This window comes from Strix aluco, chromosome 1 (genome assembly GCF_031877795.1).
Source record: "Strix aluco isolate bStrAlu1 chromosome 1, bStrAlu1.hap1, whole genome shotgun sequence".
NCBI lineage: Eukaryota > Metazoa > Chordata > Aves > Strigiformes > Strigidae > Strix > Strix aluco.
Window position 1 is genome coordinate 70,845,945 of NC_133931.1, and position 26,141 is coordinate 70,872,085.

At 43.1% G+C, this 26,141-nt stretch overlaps 2 protein-coding genes across 2 annotated transcripts in view; both read left to right on the forward strand.

Annotated features, from left to right (window-relative positions):
• CLPTM1L (CLPTM1 like) overlaps nucleotides 1–2,493 on the forward strand; it is a 32,647-nt gene extending 30,154 nt beyond the window's left edge. The window contains exon 17 of the mRNA XM_074824396.1: nucleotides 163–2,493. Coding sequence (XP_074680497.1) covers nucleotides 163–247 — 85 coding nt within the window. The 3' untranslated portion in view covers nucleotides 248–2,493. The remainder of the gene's footprint in view (nucleotides 1–162) is intronic.
• An 11,367-nt stretch (nucleotides 2,494–13,860) lies between these two features.
• TERT (telomerase reverse transcriptase) overlaps nucleotides 13,861–26,141 on the forward strand; it is a 36,238-nt gene continuing 23,957 nt past the window's right edge. The window contains exons 1-4 of the mRNA XM_074824409.1: nucleotides 13,861–14,513; nucleotides 15,655–17,560; nucleotides 20,225–20,420; nucleotides 24,660–24,849. Coding sequence (XP_074680510.1) covers nucleotides 14,286–14,513; nucleotides 15,655–17,560; nucleotides 20,225–20,420; nucleotides 24,660–24,849 — 2,520 coding nt within the window. The 5' untranslated portion in view covers nucleotides 13,861–14,285. The remainder of the gene's footprint in view (nucleotides 14,514–15,654; nucleotides 17,561–20,224; nucleotides 20,421–24,659; nucleotides 24,850–26,141) is intronic.

Below are 26,141 nucleotides of genomic sequence, written 5' to 3' on the forward strand. Positions count from 1 at the left end.
CTGTAGTTAATCTTAAGTGTTGTGGGTTTTGCCACCAATGAGAATACAGAATATGATGAGAAAGAAACTCGCTTTTCAAATTAATTAGCATAGAGCTGCTTAATTCCTTCAGATAGCAGAAAGTATTGTAACTACTTTTTTTTTTTTTTTTTTTCCTGCCAGGCTTTATCCTGTGGATAAGAGCAGAGTGAATGAGTATGGAGAATCTTATGAAGAAAAGCCAAAAAAAAAAGCTCATAGAGAATAACTAAGAATTGAAGAAGATTCTGACCCCTGGACTCTTACTGGCTTCATGTATTATCTGGTCTTAAGGAAGGAAAAACTTATTTAATAAGAGTATTTTTAAAGCTTATGACAGAACTACATGAACTACATCTTCTATATTGCCAAAATCTAGTTTTGATATCCTCCTATTTCAAGATCCTCTTTCGTCCTCACAAGGTCCACAGTCTGCCAGATGTCATTAAATAAACATCCTACATTTAAACTTCTCTTCAGTGAAAACCTAAGTGTCCTGACCATTGTAATTAATATCCAAATCTGTGTTTTTAAGACAACTCGCTAACTGAAAGTGTGGTGCCTGTGCCACTGGGCTATGAAATATGAAAAAACAAGCCAATGTGTTACAGCAGAATTGAACATTATTGCCAGACTGGAGGCTGTCAAAAAGAAAATGTGTAATATTGGATTATATGCTGATTACAAATCATTCTTGTTTGATAATGGAGATAATGGAAATTCTAGAAATTGTGATTAAAGTTGCAAGTTTTATGTGGGTATTTAAGTTCATAGCTTAAAAAAAATATGTTGGAAATATAGGATGAGACAGATGGGTTGTTAAAACATTTCGAATTCTGTCACGTTCTTAGCCCACAACATGGCAGAGGGTTTCAGTTGTCTTAAACTGAATGAAGGGGTGAAAAAAAGGTAACATGACTTCTTTTAATATGTATCCAAGTTTATATAAATCCTTCAGCATCGTTGACAAACCTTCTGATTTCTTGGCATAGCAGGTGTTCATATAATGCAAATCATTGTTATGTGCTAGGAAAGTCTCTTAACCCATCTTAAATTCTTAATCATGTGGTACCCCAGTGACCTACTAGGCCAATTCTCTCATGTTTTAAAGGGAATAATTCCTTGGTCTTTCCCCTTTTCTCCCTGCCCAGTTCTATTTATAAGCTGAAACACACAAGTGGAAAGATTTTGCTCAAATATAATACCGGTTCAACAAACTACCTGGATACAGAGGAAAAAAAAAAAATATCCTGGTAAAGAACAGGTATCTTCCTTTTACACAATTTAAAATCCATATTCCATGGGAATAATTCATTAAGGGAAGTATTTTGATCTGTTTCTTTCAAATTAGTAAAAATAATCATGTTGAATTATTATACCAAAATTCAAACTTCACAGCTATATCTAAAATCTGGGTCTAGATTTTTAAAAGCAAGTTTCTTAGTAACAGTGAGTGAAATACAGAGTGCATTCCTTTCAGCAGCAAATAAAATGCAATTAAAAGAAAAATCCAAAAGATGGAATCCTAGTTTCCAATTTTAGTTTTGCTTTGGTCAGTAAGTTTACAAATTAACCCTAATGATTCTGAAGTTTCTTTATTAAATTGCATGTTGTTTGTGAAAGGCTATTTAACTTCAATTTGTCATTGATTGAAAATATTAATTGAATAACCTTAAAGAGCACAGATCTACTCCTATAGTCTGTAACTTATTTATGAAGTACATTTTAACCAGTTCTGATACTGCAAAAGTCTGAATGTATAAATACTTGAGTCCCAAAAAGATACAGAAATGTGCCTAACTTCTTTTGTCACAAACTGTAGTCTGTCTTATACTGAAGTCCTCCTTACATGCTACTGGCAATAGAAAGGAGTCTTGAAGTGAATATTTAACTCATGTTCATGTTAAGGTCTCTGTACACTGTTAAGGGGAACTAAGGAGGACCATTGACTTTAACATTAAACATACATAAGTAAGTCTCTGCTAAACTGGGTTTGCATTTGCTGTATCTTGTACCTGGTTTGGATTTGTTTGGAAGGAGCTCTTTGCTGTTAGGCAAACTAATTTGGGACTCCTGTTTCATAATAATAGTTAAATCTAAGTGTGTGAAAATTTTTCCTGATATAAATAATGCATGTAGCGGATTGCCTTTTTGTGCCATTTCAAAACAATCAAGTTATTGGTTCTTCTAAAATAACTTCTGAAAGTCCAGAACACCATATTCAGGTATTTCTAATGTTTCGTCACTCATTTTTGTGTGTAGCTGTTGAAAAATCACTCTTGCACCTTTACATACTGTGAGTTTATTGATCTTCTGTCTTGCATTTCTGATGACAATGACCTCATAATATCCTATACAGTAGTCACAAAGAATATAAAATTAGAACATTTTAAGTCTTTAAAATGAGCGAGACTTTCCTAGTCAAGTCATTGTTTTATGCATTCCATTTCCAAATAAAAGACTTGGCATATGGGATAGAGAGTTACTTTTTGTTGTTGGAAAGAAGAGCGGTGAAAAACTATGTAAGTAGTGTAACTTTGGAGATATTAAATGAAATGTTTTAACTTTCTAGTTGTGGAAATGACATCAGCTTAAAACAAAAATGTGGTTCTGCATGCAGTTAATGCAGAAGAAAAACATAAAATTTCATTGAATGTATTGCACCTTCTGCTAGACTGTCAGTATCTGTGATCTATTTAAGAGGGCGAGAGTAACTTAACTTGCCCACTTCTAATAAGGTTAACTGTGGTAAACACTAGGTGATCATCTCACATTCTCATCTTCATTAAGCTTGTAATAGGTCTGGAAGTTAAAAGATTACAGTGATTTGGGGGTGGAGCTGTTTTAGAGTTAATTTGGAAAATCATCATATGTTTCTGGAAGACGCTTGCGCAGCACTTACTGGTGCATAATAGCATAGCAGTCATGATTCTCTGAGGGCAGAAGTGAAGAAGGGCAGCTGACTTGACTCTTTCTGGGGGCATACGTGGCCAGTGGCTCAGCACCTCTTGGCTGTGTCAGGGAGGCCGTGCTGCACTGCCACACAGTTCCAGTTCCACACCCTGCTATTCCCTGTTCCTCCTCACCTGCTGCTGCCTCAGTTCTCCAAGAGGTGACCTCCTGCCCTTAATGGCTCTTCTCCCTGAGCCACAGGGCTATAACTGAACTACAGAATGGGCGGCAACACAGACAGTTTTTCTCTTACCAGCGGAGCTCAAGAAGTTTGCTCTGCTCTGCTTCTGTCACTGCACATTGCTGACGTGTAGACTCAGCACCATTATATGTTCCCTTTTAACACGGCATTACACTCCAGTAACTGTCAGCTGCAGCATCTACAGCTTGACGTCAGAAGCATTAAGACAGATAATTCTGTAGTTTGTCTGCAAACATTACATTTTCCAGTTTTTCTGTCAGAGGATAAATCTCATGTTGAAGAAGTGAAACGTGCTAATTTAACAGTAATGCTGGTCTTTACATCACAGCTTACAGTTTTTCAATATCATAAGATCTAAACCAATGCAGGTAGGAAGGGACCTCAGGAGGCTATACAGTACCAGCGCAGCATCTTCCCTCCCTTACAGACTAACCGGGCTTTCCTGATAGTCCTGTGTGGAACTCTCAGAGTGAATAAATCTAGCTCTAGAGGTTGAGAAATAAAGCCAGAAAGAGCCCAGCTTTCCCAGATGCCCAGTTACAGTCTCTGACTGCTTCCGCTCTTACACTAGGAGAGGTTTTGTTCTGTATCTGAGGAGCAATGCACCTTTCCAGTGGTTACAGACACATTTAATCATTTCCTCTTAGTACAGAGGGGGAACTGATGTCTCCCATGTTTTCATCCGTGTTAAATACCACTGCTCCTCCTTAAGAATATCTGGAGCTAATCGGTTTGCTCCAGCTTTTCCTTTATGCAATTCTATTTCTTGCTGGTCTTTTTAATATTGGGTCCCCAAAGATCCTGTCTTGTCTTTCTTATTTTTCATCTTACCCCCACCACCACCCTGATGAGTATACCTGCACCAAAAGGAACAAAAAATCTTTAGGCTGAAAAAAGAAACACGCTAACACTGGGGAATTCTGGCTCATATTTTATGCCCATGTTTGGTTAAAAGAACAGGATAGCTTCTCGCCCCAACTTCCTGTTTAGCAGTACTCTGTTCTTTTAATCCATACCATATGGTACCCATAAATCTTCTTGCAAGCTGTTTTGGGTATAGTATGTACCAGCCTCTCAGTTTCTGGCCCCTAATATTCTCCTTAGTCATTCACAGCTCCACAATCCTTATTATCTTAAGACAGAGCTCTTTGATGGTTGCCTTTTCGATGATTGGTCCTCCTTCTAGTCTTGCACACCTGGGCTATCTTACTCTTATTTTGGACTTTGAAGAGGTCACTGAACATTTTTCTTAAGCATTAATTGCCTCTAGCAGTCTCTAGCAGGTTAGTCTGTGTTGAGCAGCCTGAAGCTAGGTAGATGCTTCATTGCCATGGTTCATCTGCATGCTCTGGTCCAGCTAACTGGCTGGCCACTGAAGCAAGAGCCTTTGAGCATATATTTAGGCATCGCAGCTACGCTCTTCACTCCATTCAGAACACCAGGCCTGGCACAGCTCCGACTTAGTGCCGCGCCACACTCCATGCCTGGCTGACGGCCAGCCAGCAGCAGCTATCCAGCACATTTTGCCTCCTTGCTGCCCTGCAACCTCCCATCTGCATCACCTGCAAGCTTCATCTCAAAGAGTTGTCATAGATACCTCGCTTGGACTGACTTCCACAGGATCTACTGGAGTATAGCCTGACTTCACCAGGATCTACTGGAGTATACTTTTCCAACTGGATTTAGCAATTTACATTTCCTATACTGAAATTCTCAGCTCTTGCTACATGTGCTCTTCTGTCAATATCATAAGCAGGTGTTTCATTTGCCCAGTGCTGACCATGAGAACAGAAGGGAATAAGTAGTGTTTCATTTGGTAAAGCCAACAAACCCTTCATCATCTTGCTTGAGAAAAAGCTGGTTAGCCTCACCCTCTCTGCCATCCCAGAAGTTGTTACAAAGATACATAGGAGAAAAACAAAAAAACAAAAAAAAAAAAACACCAAAACAAAAAGCCTTGAACCAAGAAGCTGCTGGCTCAGATTTTCGTAAACTTGGGGATTTCAGAAGATTGGTGCCAAAGGACTGTGCAATCTGAAAAAATCCCAGTCACAGACCTTGACTCCGTTATCCTTGGAACACAGTAAGCATTCTCTGCAGCCTCATACAGGCTACCTCTGATCCTCTTTAGCTATGCCAGATGTGCAAGGATTGCAGTACATTATGAATCTGTTGGTTTGTTGTCAAAAACCTCCACTGAACAGCAGTTCAAAATGCAGACTTGAAGATACAAGGCTCTGTGAGCATCCATGTCCTTCACTACTGCTTTTTTCAATCTGTCACTTCACAGAATTAGAATTTCAAGAAGTAGCTTACAAAAAGGGGAACAGAAGGACCTTCACCCCTTTTGGTGATGGGAGAGGGGAAAAAGAAGAAAGCATTCTTTGGTTATGCTGTGGTTTTAAATGTTTGGTTATAAATACCTCTAGCTGGAGTGCCAAAGAAGTACCTTAGACTTTCTGGTTTTCTATCCTAGGAATTCCAAAAGGTCTGGGGTCTTCTCCTACTAATCAACTACAGCCATTCTCAGTCCGCAGTAATGTTTTTTAAAAAGCTGCTCTTTTCTGCTGATCTCTGCATTTCTAAAGGAAGCAGAGTCTTTGACTGAAAGTCTCTCAGTGACAAAGGCTAATTTAGTTCATACACAAAACAGGTATTTCATTCTGCTGAAGATTTGACCAACTGAAGGAACTGTTCTTACATTCAGCTACCAGCAAGATCATATATTTTGCTTCTTTCAGATTACTCTTCCCCAGCATCTTTTTCCCAGGTTAAATGTAGTTCCATAGTTCATTCTTGGGAATGTATCCTGACATTGCAGTACTGAGGCAGAGCTACAAAGGACTCGGCAGAGAGTTGAAAGGATATTCCCTTCTCTTGCCAACTCCCACCTCTTTTTAAAAGGGTCAAGCTGAAAATTTCTTATCCAAATGGACCATCTTCAAAGTGAGATAGTAACACCTAGGTTCGCCAATGCCAAGGGTAAATGCTAAGAAAAGTGCTTTGTTTATAGGAGCAGAATTAAATTCTTCAGTATGCAGAGCTTTTCTACCACTGGACCATTTCTGGACACTACTAAGGTTTAGGGCACGTGGACTCTCATCCCACTGCCACAGGGGCAGGACTTGCTTAACATTGGGCAGTTGAGCAGCCTACACTCCTGAGCAACACCACCTCTACATTGCCAGCAGATTCCCCACCCCTTTCAGTACAGGAAGAGCACTGCTTTTGGATTAACCTTTTACTACTGCAGACTCTGTAAAAAAATAACCCATGAGGTGTAAAGTATTAAGTAAATAAAAATTTTAGGGAGCCAACTGTGCACATATTTTCTGCTCTACCTTTCCCGTGTAACAAGGTCACGGACGCTGCACTTCAGCAGAGTAAATTTAGATGCACACTGGTGGATAATGAAAGCATCTTCAGCACTAAAGTAGCAGTCAAAGTCTGAGAGCAACTAGACAAACCACACCTGGGCTATGAAGAGATCTGTGCCAGACCGAGTAAGTTTGTGTGGTGGTCTCAAAATTTATGAGTCTTATCTGCATGTCAGCACCCTGTGAGCTTCCAGAAAGTAGTAATTCAGTAGGGACTGAACCCATGGTGTCGTAGTTTAACCTTGACTAGCAACTAAGCACCACACAGCCGCTCAGTCACTCCCCCTCCCTCGTGGGACTGGGAGAGATTTGGGAGGGTCAAAGTGAGTAAGAAACTCGTGGGTTGAGATAAAAACAGTTTACTAATTAAAATGAAATAATAATTTAAAAAATAAAATTGTAAGAAAAACATTAATGAAAAGGGGAGAGGAGAGTAAAACCCAAGAAAGACAAGTGATGCAAATTAAAACAATTGCTCACCACCAACTGACTGATGCCCTGGCAGTCCCCAAGCAGCGCCGCCCCCCTGCCCGCTCCCCCCCCCCCCCCCCCCCCAACCTCCCCCCCAGTTTTATTGCTGATCATGTCATCATACAGTTTGGAATATCCCTTTGGTGAGTTGGGGTCAGCTGTCCTGGCTGTGTCCCCTCCCAACTCCTTGTGCACCCCCAGCCTACTTGCTGGTGGGGCAGCCTGAGGAGCAGAAAAGGCTGTGTAAGCACTGCTCCACAGTAACTAGAAGATTAGTGTGTTACCAATACTATTTTCAGCACAAATCCAAAACATAGTCTCATACCAACTACTATGAAGAAATATAACTCTAATCCAGCCAAAACCAGCACACACAGAAAATTAATTTCCCCTCGAAGTCTCTAATACTGAAAGGCAGTGTGAAATGTGAGGAAGAGCAAAGTATGATGCACTTGGGCATGGCTGGCTGTCAGCCAAGAGACTGAGAAAAGGATCAAAGAGTTTGTGGAGGAAATATTGGGACTGAGGGGTGAAAAGCAGCACTGAACATTGATTAAACAGAACTAAAGAGGAAAGTTCAAAGTTTGACCGGCACAGGGTGTGTCTGATGCACTGAAGACCATGAGTTTGAGGAGGCAAATGGAGGAGGAGAAGGAAGGGCTAAAAATCTGTTTTAAGGAGCAACAGGCAAGTAGAGAGAAGTTGAAGCAAATAGAAAGGCTGGTGTGAGAAGAGAGACATGCCATTCAGGGACCATCACACACAGTGTGAGACACACAGTGGCCTAGAAAAAGCAGTTAAAAGGTGGAGAAGGGACCACTGCAACTCTCAGGGAGAGTCCCGATCCAGAGGATTGAGTTGGACGCACATGGGAAGAGACAAACCCATGTAAGTCTGGTAACTGTAATAATAATAGTGCTAGAAAGGGCTTGTTCCCCCACAGCACATGCCCCGCTGCAAAATGAGCTCTGTAACTTAGGAAGCCAGCCAGAGAAACCAATAGCACCTCCAGTTTCAAAGACCACTGTAAAGAAAATCAAGGATGCAGATGCAGCCCAGCGGAGAAGAAAGCAAGTCACTGTCACAAGAGGCTTCATTCCACAGCAGATAAAAGCCTTGACAGGTGATGGATGCCCTAACAAGGGATTACACTGAGTGGCTGGTTAAACTGGAGGGACATCCTTGATTAACAGCATATGACTGTATGGATGTAGCTCAAGCAGCAGCCTCAGGGTGAGACTGGGACTAAGATCAGCCAGTCTTGGGTTGAAGATCCCCTAGTCCGTGATGATTCAGACTGATGGATGTGATGGATCATTAAGGGGTCTTACTCTGATAAACTGTACTGGGTCTGCCAGGACAGAGTTACCTTTTATCATAGCAGCCTTTATGGTGCTGTGCTTTGGATCTGTGACTAACAGTGTTGACAACACACCAATGTTTTGGCTACTGCTAAGCTTTTTTTCCTGCTCTTCCCCCACAGTGAGTAGACTGGGGTGGGCAAGAAGTTGGGAAGGGACACAGCTGGGACAGCTGACCTGAACTGACCAAAGGGATATCCCAGACCATATAACTTCATCCTCAGCAAATGTAATGTTGACTCCTCCAATACGTCATAGTTAGCGATGTGTCCACTAAATCCATTATCTGCTATGGAGTTAGTCAACTTCTGCAGCAGAGTCCTCAGACTTACTGCTGGGTAGCCCCCATGATCTCCTTTGGGATCCTTGGTGTCATGTTACATATTCTCATGGGTTGTGTTATTGAACTGTTCTGGCATGATATAAGTAGTTGTTCAGTCACTGAGTTCCTTTAACCTCACTGGTAAATACCATCTGATCTCAGACACTCACTGATTTTTTTAACATTTTTTTCTTCTCTCTTTATTGAACAACATAATCTGTAGTACTTGAGCTTGAGACAGATCATGCTGTGTGCAAAGATTTGACACAGGATCCCCCTCAAATTCCTTATGTAATTTTCTCAGTATTGCCATAATTGCCCTAAGTGTTCCTTCTCTACATTACAGACTTCTGATGTCTGCTTTGGAAAGTTATTCATCAAACTATTCTGATATTGTTTTATTAGTTTTTTACTTTTCTGTTTGAACGCAGCTTCAGGTTTTTGAAAGACACCATACTTTCTTCTTCTTGTGACACTGCTCATAAGTTTCCTTTCAGTCTTTTCAAAGGGAGCTTTAAAAAGAGAGATACATTTTCAGTAAGCTTCCATCTTTAAATAGTCATTACTGAAGCTAGACCTAAACATAACATCTTATTTCCTTTCACTTCACTGTTGGATCATAAAAATGGCACTTTTTTTACCACTGCACTATCATCATCCATTCCCAGGGTAACTCCTTTTTACAGAAACTGGTTGTAAAGCAGGATGTGGATAAGATTAAGTCTGCCTTGAAGCATAAATTTTGCTGAGAACAGTGACTTCATTATTCATCCAGATCTGGGTTCCCAGTACAAGAATGACATGGATATAGTGTAGTGAGCCCAGTGAACTTGTCACTAAGGGCCACTAAAACAGTTAAGGAGCTGGAGTATCTGACATATGAGGAGGAGATGCTGAGGCAGCTGGGATTGTTTAGCCCCAAGAAGTAAAGGCTCAGTGGGGATATATAGCTGATGTAAACAAGATAGATCCAAACTCTTCTCAGTAGTATCCAGTGACAGGACAAGAGGCAATGGGCACAAATTAAAATACAGGAAATTCCACTTAAACATGAAAAAACTTTGATTAACCTTTTATTACTACAGACTCTGCAATCACATAGTAAAAAAATAACCCAGTAAGGTGTAAAGTATTGAGTAAATAAAAATTTTAGGGAGTCAATGTAAAATTGGCACTAGACCAGGTTGCCCGGAAAGGTTGTAAAGTCTCCATCCTTGGGAATATTAAAAACCTGATTAGACATGGTATGGAGCAATCTGCTCTAAGTGACCCTGCTTTGAGGACTACACACCTCCATAGATCTTTTCCAGCCTCAGCTATTCTATGACTCTGTGATTCTGTTCTTTTCCCTAAAGAAAGGAATTCTTCTAAAAGAATAATTTTACTCCTTTTCCATGTCACTTCACTCCCCTTCTTCCTCCTGAATTCTCTTCGCAGCCCTATAGTAGACATACAGAAAACCATGTGGTACCTGTGAAAAGAAACAGGAGGAAAGAGACCCCTGTTAGCCTGGCCACAGCAACCCCCCTCTCCCATTCCACCATTGCTGTGGTCATTGCCACCAAGAAGGCATCGGCAAGAGGCACAGGTAGGGACTTACCAACAGTTGGTAGAAAGGGTCAAGAGACCTCTTCAGAAATTCAGCCTGCAGCAACACCTACAACCCAACCATCTGCAATGAGCCCGTCAGTCAGCTTTGAGAATATGTATCTGTCACCACCAGAGCTAGGGACAAGTAGTTGCAACCTCACCTGCAACTGGCATGTTCTCAGCTATGGGCATGACCTTCACTACCACCACAATCTAACTGCTTCCTTGTACACTGGTCCTGGGGCTTCACCTCCCAAGGAAGACCCACTGATAGAAAGGCATAGACCAATGTCCACCTCTTCAAGAAGACCCTAAATATTAAGACTCAGATGGTCCTCCTCACCCTCATGCCCTTGCTTTCTCCAGTGTCAACCCACTGGCTGCTGAGGAGGACTCCACTGTTGCAGTCAGGGGTGCAGTCAGGGGTCCGGTTGTCATTTTCAAGATTAATTAACCCCTTTCTCTGCCTCCTTCGCCTCCTCCTCCTCTTCCTTTCTTCCTGAACACATTCCTCACAGGAAATGGTGAACCTTGTGTTTGCCACATGCCTAGCTGCATTAGACATCGCCATTGGATTCTCCCTTGAGGGTGCTGTCACCTTTGGAGCAATGGGGAGAGGGGAGAAATACATGCAAAATAGACCCACCAGTGGTCAGACCAAGGGCATCAACCTTATGTCTCCCCTAGCTGCAGATGCTGATGAGTCCAGCCCCATCTCCAAATCCCCTGCCCTTCTGTATGCAGTGACAGTGCAATATTTCTTTTATGGCATGGCTGAGGTTCTGGTCTTACCACTCTCCCTCTTTGGGAGTGCCAGCTGGTGCCTATCTGTGCCAAGGGATAAAGGAGTCTAGCAAGCAGACAATCTGAACTGGGAGTGATGTAGGAATGCCTCAACTTGAAGGCCATAAGGTGCCAAGGAGTTGACTCCTCAGCCATGCTGATGTCAGAGGAGCTGCTTTGCTCCCTGGAAGAGACTCATTGTTTTAGAAGGAAAGTAGGCCAGTCCTCACTGAGTGATGGGATGCTGACCTCACTCCCTAGTCCGTAAAGGCTTTACACGAGGAAGGGAAGGCACACATTGCTCCGTCTCAGCAGGCCCACAACTTCTATACCTCTGTCCCTGCCACTTGTGAGAACTACTTGCTGCATGGCATCACCACTACCAGGGACAGGACTGTCCCTGGCCACAGGGCCACTAACGTCTCCCTTCACCTAGAGACACACCTAAAAAAAACCACCTCCACGATGGGAGCTGTTGGATGATTCCTCACAAAGATGAGGTACTCTCTAATCTTTGAGAAGGAGAGAATGACAATGTTCCTGCAGGAGACTCACAGAAATACAACTGGGAAGCCTAGCTAGAAGACAGTCACCTCACCAACATCCCTGGTAGAGTGCTGACTCCATCTTGCCTGGACCTTTACTTCAAGGTCCTGGATTTGTTGAATTTATGCCATGTGGCATGCCACATCCTCCTCTCTTCTTAATCTTTAACACCTACAGCCCTCTGGGCCAGGAGTCCAGCCTTACCAGCAGACACATCTTGGTAGTCAAACCCCCAGTCTTTTGCTGTGACTGCATGTGAGAGATCAGCAGGACAGAGCAGCTGGAGCAGGAGAGTTGGATTTGGAGGGAACTTGGTGATCCACACCTTTGGAGCACGTTTTGAGTGACCTGTAAGACTGCCAGGCCTCAGGGCACACATCCAACTGCATCAGGAGATGGATCATGGCATGCAGCATTTCCCCTTCCCCACCATGTTATCTCATTTCCAGTTCCAGCCTACCATGTCATTGCTCATACAGGAACGTCCCATACATTTGATTGTCCCTCTCTGAACCTTTTCTAATTCTAGTACATCCTTTTTGAGATGCAGGGACCAGAACTGCACTCAAGGTGTAGGCAAACCATGAATTTATGCAATGGCATAATGATGTCCTCTTTATTAATTCACCAATAATTCTTAACATATGATTTTGACTCTTGCTGAGCACAATGCCTATTTGCTTCATATAACTTTGGGGTCTCACTCCTGAGTGGTACTAATCGGCTTAGAACCCATCATTTTATATATGAAGCTAGGAATGTGTTTCACCTCTGTGCCATACTTGATTTATCGGCATTAAATTTCATTTGCCATGTAATTGCTCAAACACTCAGTCTTGTAAAGTTCTGCAATTTTCTAGTCTGCTTGTGTCTTTGCTGCTTTGAATAACTTCATCCCATCAGCAAATCTTGCCACTTACTGCTTATCCACAGTACTTCTGGGTCATTTATGAAAGTTACACAGTGCCAACTAATGTGGAACTCTGGTGGGGACCTTCCTCCGTTGAAAGAACTGACCATTTATCCCTACCTCTACCTCTCATCTTTTAACAATAATATATCTTTATCAGCACTTTCCATTTTATTTTTCTTTTAATTGATAACACTTCCTTGCAAAGATTTTTGGAAATTCAAGTAGAATATATCAAAGAGATCACCATGATTTTCATGTCTTTCCAACTCTTCATAGAACTGAAAGAGTTATCTAAGGCAGGACTCCCTTTTATGGGTGTAATGTTGACTAAGCAACTTGTATTTCTCCTAGCATTTCCTAATCCTACCTTCTGCTATTTCCACTAATTTGCCTGTAATAAACATCAGGTTTAGAGACCTACAGTTCTCCAGAATTCCATTGTAATCCCTTTTACAGTCTGTCATCAAGTTTGCTACCATGAAGTCTTCAGATGGAATCATTGAATGGTTTGGGTTGGGAGGGACCTTAAAGATCATCTAGTTCCAAGCCCCCTGCCATGGACAGGGGCACCTTCCACTAGACCAGGTTGCTCAAAGCCCCGTCCAACCTGGCCTGGAACACTTCCAGGGAGGGGGCAGCCACAGCCTCTCTGGGCAACCTGTTCCAGTGTCTCACCACCCTCACAGGAAAGAATTTCTTCCATCTGATCTAAATCTACCCTCTTTCAGTTTAAAACCGTTATCCCCGTCCTATCACTACACTCCCTGATAAAGAGTCCCTCCCCATCTTTCCTGCAGGTCCCCTTTAAGTACTGGAAGGCTGCTATAAGGTCTCCCCAGAGCCTTCTCTTCTCCAGGCTGAACAACCCCAACTCTCTCAGCCTGTCTTCACAGGGGAGGTGCTCCAGCCCAAGATACCAAGAAAATTTTTGAGTAGGAGGTTACACACTACCATAAGCAATTTGTTTTTCTCATTCACGAGTTTGATGAGAAACCCAGGACCAGCCAGTTGGTTAATTTTAGGGTTTGCTCTGTTCATCTCCACCATAACCTCTTCTACATTTCAGACAGATCCTCTGTGGAGTGCTGATCCAAAAAGTGGTTCCTTGGAAGGGAATCTTCCCAGTTTCTTCCAGAGGAAATCGACTTTAATAAACTAGTAAGACTCACTTAAAAACCTCTGCAACATCTTTCTTGTCTGCAGTTCACGCCATCCCAGGCATCCTGAAAACACACAGCACGCATCACCCACCGAAAAGATGCTACAAAGCCGTCTGCAAATAAAAGCCTACATGTCTGCTCAGAAGCCGTGACACACACCTGCGGGAGCCACTGCCAGTTCCCCGCCTCGCAGGCGCCGCAGCCGACCCTTCGCCGCCCGCCCCAGCCCCAGCCCGGGCCCGGGCCCGCGGCCTCACCCCAGGGCGCCGGCGGCGGGAAGGAGCCCCGGAGCTGGACAGCGGCCTCCGCCCCGCCCCGCCCCGCCCCGCCTCGCCTCACCGCGGCCACGTTGGGGCCCGGCGGCGCCCGAACACTGCGGCCGGGGCACAATTTTGCGAGGGCGTTTTCTTTCTTTCTTTTTTTTTTTTTTTTTTAAATTTCATTTATTTATTTATTTATTTTAAACAGCAGCTCCCTGTTGCCCGGCGGCGGGGGCGCGTAGCGGTGCGGGAGGGGAGGGGAGGGGAGGGGAGCGGAGCGGAGCGCATCGCGGGGCCGCTCCAGGTGGCGGCGTGCTCCATCTCCACAACATGGCGGGCGCGGAGCCCTTCGCCGCGGTGTTGGCCGCCCTGCGTGGCTGCTACGCCGAGGCCGCCCCGCTGGAGACCTTCATCCGGCGGCTGCGGGAGAGCGGCGCCGGGGAGGCCGAGGTGCTGCGGGGCGACGACGCCCCCTGCTACCGGTCCTTCGTGGGGCAGTGCGTGGTGTGCGTCCCCCGCGGGGCCCGCGCCATCCCCCGGCCCTTCACCTTCCAGCAGGTAGGAGGAGGCCGGGCGCCAGTGGGTGGCCGCCGGCTCGCACCTGCGCCGGGCCCGGGGCGGCCGCAGCTCCCTGCCGGGGGGCCCGGGCGAGCCCCCCTTTCCCCCCCCGGGGCTTCCCCGTTGGCCGGCGGGAACGGCGAAGGGCCGCTGCCGGCCCTGGGGGGCCGCGGAGGCGGCGCAGGGAACCACCGGGCGGGTGGCAGCGCGCTTCCGTCCTCCATGTGGGGACGGCGGCCCTTCGCCCCTCGTGGCTGCCGCCGGCCGGGCCGCCCCGCCGGGCCCCGCCAGCCCCCTCCGGCCTCCTCGGCTGTCGGGTCTAGCCGGCGGGGAGCGAGGGGGGATCGTCTTCCCACCCCCAGCCTCTCCTGGGAGGTGGGCGCGCACAGTCCCGGTGCCAGCGGGTGGGGGGTCAGATCACACAAAAGGTTCCCGGGCCCCCTGCTTGCCCTGTGGGGTGGGAGTGAGCAAACCCAAATGTGGCCGGGGAGCAACTGGAAATGAGAAAAGCCACTTCCCACCCTTGAGCGGATAGAGGGGGGAAACCCGCTTGCAGGTCGGTGTTTAAGCAGAAGAAAATTTTCAGAGGGGAAAGCCTGTTTTTCTCTCGGAGCTACTGCATGCGTGAGCAAAACTGCTACGGTAGGAAACAAACTTTGCGAGCTTGTTGAGTGGGCTTTAGAATTGTGAACCGAGTCGTTTAGTTGAACTTGGCTTTTTACGTAAAAGGAAATGGAGGCCTCAAGAAAATCAGTGTTAGTTCCCTGGAGGTTAGAGCCTGTGTGAGCACGTATCTTACGAGGAGCACGTATCTACGGGCAGAGTGACCTGAAGGCCTTGGAGTCCCGGTTGCTGAGGGAGCCGAGGGAAGTAGTGTATGGTGTTTCCTGGGCCTGAAAACCAGGATCAAAAGGGCAGACGTTAAAAAGACTTCCTTGAAGTTGTAGGCCTGTGTTGCTGCATGTAAACATCTTGTGATATAGTTGAAAGTCTTTTTTTTTGCGTATGACACTTGTGAATTATTAATATTGCTTTGAAAGCTGATGTCTAGGACTGTGCATAATGCATATCTGTTTATTAAAAAAGTGTGGTTTATGGAAGAGTTGGTGATAAAAGCTAATTTTCTTTTTTCTTTCTTCAGTTATCTAGTCAGAGTGAAGTCATCACAAGAGTTGTTCAGAGATTGTGTGAAAAAAGAAAGAAGAATGTCCTCGCATATGGATACTCCTTACTGGATGAAAACAGTTCTCATTTCCAAATCATGCCGTCTTCAAATATATACAGCTACCTACCCAATACTGCAACAGAAACGATTCGCATCAGCAGCCTCTGGGAAACACTGCTGAGCAGGATAGGGGATGATGTGATGATGTATTTATTGGAACACTGTGCAATCTTTATGCTGGTTCCCCCTAGTAATTGTTACCAGGTTTGTGGGCAACCAGTTTATGAACTTATTTCACATAATGTAGACTCATCCCCGGTGTTTGTTAAACAAAGGTTTTCAAAGCATAAACGTAGTAGCTTGCTTGACTATATGCAGAAAAGGCTTATGTTTCATAGACAGTATCTTTCTAAGTCGCATTGGTGGAAATGCAGGCAAAGACTTGAAGCTAATGTCTCCAGGATGGGAAATAAAAAAACTAACAAGACACAAAGCTTAGTGTCCCGTTACCAGTATTCTGCAAAAGCTGTTTCTAAAGCAAGCAAACAGATCAGAATGGGTACTGAACATCTGGAAAAACAGAGTAGCTCCAGTTTATGTTTGTCAGCTATGGCACCATCTTTAAAAAGGAAGCTGGATAGGGAACAACTTGAAGTTCCAGCTAAGAGATCAAAAGTAGAGGAGAGAGCAAGAGAGGAAAAGGCTTGTAATCTCAGTCCTGATGTAAACCAAAGTAGTTCCAAGAGATACGAAACTGGGTATGTGGCATCACATTCTGTAAGTCTCATTAAAAAAAAGCACATTTCTGAAAGAAGTAACAGTGATATGTCTGGTCCTTCTTTAGTTCACACATCTCGTGATGGCAAGAAGTTTGTGGCAGGTGAAAGCGCTTTTCTGCGAGGAGTTCAGAGTAATGAACCTTTAAAGTCCAGCATTGAAATGCAAGCAGAATCCCATAGGAAAGGAATAAAGATGCATATTTATGAATCTCAGTTGGATTCTGTACAAATCAAACCCATGGAGGGTATTTCTTCAAAATGCAGAAGGCGGGAAAGTCCCCTAGCTCATTTGGCAAAGAAGCTACCAAATACGCTCCTGCGTTCTGCAGTGTACATTGACAGAAAGCTGCTTCTGTATTCTCACAGGAGTTTCCAAGAATGTTTTCCTAAATCATTTTTATTGAATCGCTTGCAGGGCTGTCAGGGAGGTGGAAGACGGCTTATAGAAACTATATTCTTAAGCCAAAATCTGTTGGAGCAAAAGCACAACCAGAGTCTGCCACATCGCAGCTGGAGAAAGAAGAGGTTGCCCAAACGCTACTGGCAAATGAGACACACATTTCAGAAACTGTTAAAGAACCATGGAAAGTGCCCTTACTTAGTTCTTTTGAAAAAAAATTGCCCTGTTTGGATATCTGAAAGCAGTGTGAGAAAAACTGAGCTGCCTCATCAGGCAGCTTTGCCTGGGGAAGCAGAGTTTCACAAGCAAGCAGAACAGTTTGGGAAAGAGCCTACTAAGTGTGTGACAAGCAGCAGATGCAAATCTGGTCACACTGATGGGCCAGACAACTTGTGTGCTCCTCTTGCAAAATCTGTGCGTGGGGAGTCGCAGAGTGAGGAGCAAAACTCGGGAGAGGTGTGTGATTCATCCCTCGGGGATCTCCTCAAGCAGCACAGCAGCCACTGGCAGGTGTACATCTTTGTGAGGGAGTGCCTGGAGCGGGTCATCCCCGCTGAGCTTTGGGGTTCAAACCATAACAAGTGCCGGTTCTTAAAAAATGTGAAAGCATTCATTTCCTTGGGGAAGTTTGCTAAGCTTTCGTTGCAGGAGTTGATGTGGAAGATGAGAGTGAATGACTGCATGTGGCTTCGTCTAGTCAAAGGTACTTCTTACACTAAAGAACTAAGTGGTGGGGGTGTCAGATGAGTGCTGTTCACGTTTAAGGTGGGAAGGGGAGGGTATTGAATGTGCTTTCAGAGTTCTTTGGTAAGACTCATAGCTGAGAGAGCAGACCTAGTGTTTGATGGTGGAAGAACACTTAAGCCTGTCTTCCTTCCAAAACTTAAGTTTTCATCGTTTTCATTCAGGCTTTTTCTGTTTAATAGGATGACATTTTCATAAACATGAATTCAGAACCTGGGCCTTTCAGCAAAACTCCTTCCCTTCTACCCCTACCCTCCAAATTGCAATAACTCTGAAAATTCATTGAAGTATGACCTAAGCACGTAAAGGAGCAGCTGCAGCCTGCCGGTGGGTTACCATAAGCCTTCAGAAAGAACTAAAGGCAAATCAAGACGCTTGTAGTGGCATGTGTTCTTCTCCTGTGGGAGTGAACCTTCATCCCACAGTGTGGTCTTTTTCCCCTCCTCACATCAACCCTGTGAGAAAGGCACGAGTATGGGACCCCTGTGATACGGGGGTTGCCTACCATCTGTCACGTTTCTAGAGCCCTTCTGTAGGAACAAGAGACCCTTCCTGAGCACTGCTTGGCGCTGGGTAGTTGGTGGTGCAGAGGTCACCAGACCGAGTGGTCCCTGGCTGAAAGTTGTTGTGATGGCAGCAGCTGATTTCTCCAAATTCTATACAAATCCCTTCCGTTGGGTCCTCTTTCCAGAGGATGATATGTAGATCTTGCTTCCCTGAAGAAGTCTTTCTTCAGACACTATCCTGGGACTCCAATCTAGGCTGAAGCTGTGGTTCTGTGGCTGATTGCTGTAGGATCTAGTGCATGTTGTCATTTTTCTGTGCTTCCATTCTCCATCTATACAATGGATTGCGCTTCCTTAACCGCTATGTTTGCAGTATTCATTCTTACCTAGTAAGGTGAGCTGAAAATGGTATTCATTTTTAAAAGGTGCAGTAAGATTCTGAAATTACTACAGGTCCTTTGTAATGTAGCAGGAAAATAAAAATTCTGATGTTTGAGAACTGATGTCAAAAATAGGGGAGGTTACACTTTCCGTGAGAAACTGTTAATTCTAGCAAAATAGATTGATTTTTTTATTCAGAAACTATGGCTCAAAAGCATGCTTTTCAAAATGCTGACAAGTTAAATATTTTAAAGGGTTTTTATTGTAAAATATACATTTGGTTCATAGTCATTTGGAACATACTATCTTAGAAAAATGTAATACCCTCTCATTCTCTGACCTTATTCCAGGAAAAGCAACACTTAGGCTTGATTTTGATTTTCATGTCACTACTCCCTTGTGCTTGAAGTTTAAATACACATTTAATTGCTTTGCCGCACTGTAGGTGGTTTGTTTTTTTTCTCCAAAAGTAGTAGTAGTGGTTTTTTGTCAGTTCCCTGAATTGTAGTCATTTGCATCTGTTGTCAAGAACTTAGAAAACAAATGATCTAGTTCCAGGACAGGCACTTAACAGCGTCCTGATTTAATTTGTGTATTGCAACTCTTCAGTTACAGAGTTTTCTAACAGTCATGGGCTTTTTTCATTGATGTTACCTGGCTTCAGTTGAAGTGAACACTGTTTTATCTCTTTATGGTAGTCTTTTCTTAGGTGCTGTAAATACATGAAAATGTCACCGCCCTGAAGCACACAAAAAACAAACAGGGTAGAGAACTGGAGACTTACTTCCATTTTATAAGTTTCGGTTTTAAGCCTCAGCTCTGTTTTGTCAAAATTAAGCTGTTTTTAACACATTTGTGCCGTAATCATGATTTGTGCTATGCAACTAAACTAATATTTCTGTATATCTTCTTCAGATTATCGTGTTGTATTTTGCTAACTTCTACTCTTAAATTTAATTCCAGGGAGTATTATTAGAAGTTGGCAAAAATACAGTATTGTAGCACAGGGTTTTATTCTTTACCCGCTTACCTGTATTTAGACATCACTACAAATCTATGTGGCCTTAAATTTGGCAGTAGCTAGGAATGTTCTGGGTTCATAATTTTTGTGCCATTTAAGTATTATAAGTGCTGATGGACTTAGGGTGCTTGGGGTTTTTTTTGGTTTTTTGTTTTTTTGGTTTTTTTTACCATAGCAGTAAGTTTTAGATAGGATGTCTGAAATAAAGCCTAACCCTGAAAATAATGTTTGTGAAATTGGGAAATCTGAAGAACATTCTCATTCCCAAGTCAGCCCAGTTTTCCCCTGTTATTTTTACAGTATACCTAAGTATTTTCATTCTTCTGCATTTTTTTTTTAAGTTTTATATTGTAGTAGACTTATTTCCATTTTACCTTTCCCCTCACAATAACACCTTTGTGCGTTAAAGATCTTGCACAATCAGTGTTGGGGAAGAAAGTAAGTCTTTGGGCTACTAGTGGCATGTATTGGTATCCTGTATGTCAGTTTGTCACTGCAATAGTTTCTATGTTTGTACTTCAAGCTTGGGTCACGTTATTTAATGCCTGTGAAAATTTGGAGCGGCATCTGTGCAATTGCTTATATTTGCTTTTTTCTTTCCATTAACCTCAAGCTAAGAAAAGACTGTTATGTGTTTTTTGTTTGTATGTTCTGTTTCTTTACTAATATAAATAGTTGATATTTATTATAACTACCTTTGAATTGTTTATTGAAGGTGATCACTTTGTTCCTGCCTATGAACATTGTTTCCGTGAAGAACTTTTGGCTAAATTCCTATACTGGCTGATGGATACCTATGTTGTTGAGCTGCTCAGATCATTTTTCTATATCACCGAGACCATGTTCCAGAAAAACATGCTTTTCTACTACCGAAAGCTTATCTGGGGCAAGTTACAGAACATTGGAATTAGGTAACATTAGAAGACTAATCAAACATTAATGGAATATGTGGAAATCTCATGTTTTGTAGTGTAAAGTTATAAGTCTGCTTTAATTTATTTCCCATTTATCCTCCTTTTATTTGCTTAATTTCCCAAAAGAAAATTCAACCTGTGATTGTAGTATGTGCAGCTTATATATTCAGAAGTATTTTGTGTGAGTAAACTTGTGCGAATTTAGAATTGTATGGTAGGAGAAGAGAAACCTTGGCAATAATAAAATCCATTTTGAAGAGGATTTTGTTTTGGTAAGTCACCTTTTAACGATGAGTAACGTGTAGTGACAGAATCCCAGAGTAGCCTTGGCAAAGTTAATTTAAAAAATACTCAATTTGCTTTAGCTGCTTTCATTTAAGAAAAAAAACCTCTCTACTGAAATGTTGTAATACTCTATTCGCACAGTAGCCTTGCGGTTTGTTGGTTGGTTTGGTTTGGGGTTTTTTTTGAAGGTTGAGGAATTTAAAAGCTGCAGCTTCTTTTTTAGTGCGGCTATGGAATTCCGTTCTGCTTTTCTGGTCTTAAAAAATGCATGCATGTATTCAAGTTAGGGAATTATTTAAGATCAAATTTTAAGCAATTAAGTGAGAAAATAGAAAAGACATGAAGGTGATTTTAATTAATAGTATTGTGCACACATCACCACAGTCCACATCTTTTGGGTATTCATTATAAATTGTTGGTATCTGAGAGTGCTTTGGAACTGTGCAAAATGAGCATACTTGATGTCTTGTGTTTTAATAGCCGTTTTATATGGTGAACCTCTTGCATTGCCAGTGGTCTGTTGGTCTGCAGTGTTATGTGTGTGATTTTTTTCCCCTCCTGCCCTGCTGCTCCCCCATTTTAACATTGGTATCTCCATATGCAGCTCTTCTGCATATGTGTTTGTGCTTAATGGGGCCTCAATCCTGTTTGCAGTTGTAGCACAGAATATGCAATTTAAATAGTAGTAGTAGAATATAATTTTCAGTCCCACATATTCTGTTTGTCTTGTCTTCAAACTAACAGGCTTAGTGTTGCAATTAGTGTTTTATGTAGTTTTAATGTACTTCAAAGGCTACTTTTGGCATAAAGTATCATCAAGTGCTAATTTTTACATATTAGATATAACGTTGGTTTTAGTGGGGTATGTGATTAAAAGAAGACAAATATTTTTGGTTTTAGCCCTTTTATTCCTATCCCCAGTTTCCTAGAAAAACCCAACGTATAAGGACTGGGTGCTCTGAACTCATAAAACCCTAATCTGGGCTGATCCCATTTCTTTTGATTTCCTCCCCACATATTTTCCCTCTGTGCAGGAAGTCCCTGAGCTGCAGATTACTGGGAGCTGGGGAAGCATCCCAAGGAAGTATGCTGCGTGCTTGCCAAGGGCGTGCTGGAAGGACAGAGTGTTTGCTGTTGACTACAAGATACACAGCTATATGGACTTTTAATCTGATCCCAGCAGCTGCACTTGAGCTTCACTCACAAGTCTGGGGCTTTCAGCACTGCGTTTTTGGGTGTGCAGTGTAACATGAGGTTTCCTACTAATCCAGTTTACTACGTTCATACAGGTGGCAAGCTGCCTACTTCACACAGGAGGAGAGAAATGGGGGGTTAGAGATATTGGGAAACAGCTGTTTAGGGCTGCCTCAGCCCTTTTAAGGCTCTCCAGGCACCATCTTCTCTTAACCAGCCAGGTTTTCAGGCACTGTTGGTGAATCAATGCCAAAGGCTGTTAAGCTGCTTCCATCTTCCCTGGAGGAAGAGTATCTGGTGGCTTCACTTGTTGCCCTGATGACTGTTCTGTGGTTGTCCTGGTTCTCCTCCTCAGCTGGAGCTGCTCAGGGCGATTGCTCTGAGCTGGCTTGCAGGAAGGTGTTCACAGCCAAGTGTAGCCACTGATGCCTTTCCAGTTCTTTTGCATCCTCCTTTGGGAGGAAGAGAATGGCTAGAACAGGCTGGACTGAGTGAACTTGGACTTTACTCATGAGCTTGCCATTGCACTGCATTGCCATTAGGGAGTAAATCCCCATCCTGAAGGACTGTCCGTATGAGTCGATCTTCCTGTGCAGAATCCCACTCTAGGGTACAAACTACGGTTCTGAGAGGGGACCTGAATCTGTATGTTTGTCTTGCTGTGTGGGTGGAGGTGAGAGTGCGCTGGTCGTTGCACACAGGCAACTTCCTATTCATTTTTGAAACTATGCCAGAGTTCATACCCCAAATTAGAACCAGTACTTACTAAGGAAAATTCAGTGTTTCATGATACAGTTGCTTCGAGTTACATGGCCCACAGAATGCAAAGTTATGTTTTACAAATAATGTACCCAATGTTGTGGTGACAGCACCTGTTCTCCTAAGGACTGCATCCTCCTCACCCTTGCCACACACAGTGGCTGCTGAGGATTGAAAAGGCTGCAGAAGTTCCGAATCTCCCCCACCAGATTGTTTTGAAATGTCAAAAGACAGCAGGACCATCCACTCAACTTCCTCCAAGTTCTGGTGCATAACAGCATTGTGAGTGTGCAAAGGAGAGCAGGGTGGTTCAGTGGCCACTGGTTTAGTGCCTATGCAAAATCATCGGCACTGCTGTAAATCCCATGAAATACGTAATGAATGTTGCTGCAGGCAAAATGACATCCAGTTCTACAGCTGCCAATAATTGGCCTTTGTCTTCACTTTCAAAGGAAGTAATATTTTTTTATAGAGTGGTTGAGGTTTTCTGTTTCCTCCACTCTTAAATGTGAACTGTAAAGGGATGAAGATTTGATCATTCAGTTGTTTCTGTTGAACTGGACTTCTTGGTCTTGGTGATCTACCTAATACTATAGTATACGATGAACTTTTATGGTTTCAGGAAAGAATTTAAGCCATAATAAATAATAGCAATCTCTAGCTGTGGAAAAGGAATCTCCTGTCCTTTCTGCTTTACTTTGGGCAGCATCTGTACCAGGAATTTAATTCCAAATGAATATAAATCCTCAAAGCACTCAGTAATAGCTCAGCCTGCCGGCCCTGGATGCCTCTGTACCTTCTGGGTGTCATACACTGTGTCACTCGGCCCTGACAGTCCCAAGCAGCTGGTTCATTAGCTGGTTATGGGAGTTGTGTTGGCATACAGAACAGAAGTATTCATGTGCCTCTCTTACCTGCATGCTTGGCTTCTCAGGTGTCTTCCAGGGCATATTTACCAGGTTTCCACCATCCATCCACTACCTTTTATGATAGTGTGGCCTCTTTTTGCTAAACCAGACTATTGGTTCGTGTGGGGTGTGTAAAATCGGCATGCAAGTTTAGATTTGTGTCCCTTCTTTTGTGGGGATTTGAATTGTCGCTTCCCAGGGGAGTATCCTAACCAGTAGGCTGTAGGGCTTTTTGGAATGGCACATTTTGTCCTTCTGAACAGTACGAGCAGTGCAAGACATTAATCCAGGTCTTTTACCTTGCAGGTAGGGCACTTTTAATGATACATCTTAAGTAAAAGCAAGGGCTTTTGCTCCACCTCCTTTTCCTGCCTCTTTGCATGGGAAAGTATTGATTTGGGCTGAGGTGTGCTGAACTGTAAATCCTAAGGGGGTGCCTGGGGGGGAAACACATTTTTTGGTAAGGTGAACTTAGGGAGCTCAGAACCTGTGATTTAGGAGCCTTCATTATTTTCTGCTGTTCACTTTAGCTGACACCTGCCCATCGTATCAGTTCTTTGTGTTACTGGATTCCTGAATGCCCTTGTGTTGTATATGTACCCTAGTATCTCAGTTCACTCTAACTTTTAACAAGTAGTAGGTCCCCTAAATGTTGGGAGTAGAACAGCCCATTAAAGAGTGTAAGTCCTTCCCTGGATCTTTCTTATAGTTTTCAGGAGGTTCTATTCAACTTTGTTAATGTCTTTCAAGCTTCTGAAACCATGAGAAATATCCAACTTCCTGTTGTCTTGCATAAAAAATAGTTCATAATGTTCAAATATACTCGGCTAATCTGTGCTTAAATTTTCATTTGTATTAAGATTTTTTTTTTAAATTATTTTAATTTGCATCAAGCAGAAATGTGTACTCTCTTATTACTGCATTACGTTGTCATTAAGATACTGTGAAGTTGTTCTGAAATTCAGATTTCCATGTCACTTTCTGCAGAGGTTAGGATTTGTAATTGTCTTCTTAGAAAAATATTTTGCTTCAGTTATAAAGAGATCAAATGTTTTAATGTTCTACCACTAAATGTGTGTTTGTATTTTAGAAACCATTTTGCCAAAGTACATCTACGTGCTTTATCTTCAGAGGAGATTGAAGCTGTCCGTCAAAAAAAATATGTTCCTATGGCATCAAAGCTCCGGTTCATTCCCAAAGCGAATGGGTTAAGACCCATAGTAAAAGTGAGCGGTGTTGTTGAAGCACAAGCATTCAGCAGGGAAAGCAGAGAAAAGAAGGTTTTTATTTTCTTTATTGTTTTATGTGTGTTTGGCGTAGGCAGCTAATAAAGTGAATGAGGTTTTTTATGTTATATAAAACTAGTTCTAACACGGTGAACTGGAACGTTCAAATCAGAATTACTGAATGGGTCTACCTGTTGCAACTTAGCTTCTCCCTTCCCTGTGCTTAATTACCATTAGCCTCCCATTCCAGAATCACATACTTCTGTTTTAAAGAAATGTCTTAAGGAAATAAGTCTTAACAGAATGGCATGGCCTGTCAGGTAATCACATTTCCTCTCTCATCTCTTTCCATCCCTCTCCTTCAGGCTTGTGAACTGTGTGTGGTTGTGGTAGGCATTGCCCATCTGTGGGAGCAGAAGGATGGAAATCTCAAAGATATTCAGTATTCTGAACTAACATGTCATATTTGTTTGGCACACCAGAAGGTGAGGAATGGATGGGTCTGGCCTGCTGGGATTTTCCTGAATACTGGTTGTGCATGTTGATCAGTTAGTTGGCTGTGGTGCCAGGTCAGCCCCGGGGGGGCAAACAGTGGTGAATTGGGCATGTTACAGAAGAAGGTCTGAGAAGGGGGAGGAAGCTGGATCAAGCATAGAAGGGAGATAGGAAGGAAGTTGAGAATTACTGCGATGTGGGAACGGAGACAGACCATGCAGTGCACAGAATAAACAGGTCAGCTAACCACAAGACATAGTGGGAACTCAGTTTCACTATCTTACATGACTGCATTAATTGTTTTTCCTTAAGGCTGAGTCCCATTTAGTGCACAAGATTGAATGTTCCCCAAATGGGTGAGAGGTCAGTGGCTTCTTAGTACTTACTGTTCAGTATGTGATCCCAGGCCAGATTTACAGGGCATCAACTAAAAGCTGTTCTGAAGTGTTACTTCTTCATAGTTTTTGTGACAATCAGACTGTCAGATTTGGGAGTATGCACACAGTTAATTTGGAAATAGCTGCAGTGCTTTAAAGGTGCTATTGCTCCTGTAACAGATCTGGCATAAAGGATGACATGAATATATTGAAAAAGAGGAAGGTTTGAAGTCAAGCAAGGTAGCTGGTCAAGTGATTTGAGCTAATCTGTCTGCCCTGGAGCTGAGAGGGAATATCTGTATCTACTGAAAAGTGGGAGTGATAGACTTCTGTTGGAGAGTGCTGACAGATGCCTGAGGGCACTAATGTCTTCAGCTGTTAGACAGACCTCATCTGTGTAAACCAGTCACAAAGCATAGCTAATGATTTTCCTGTATCCATGAAAGAAAAGGTGGTAGTAGACTGAGACAGAGA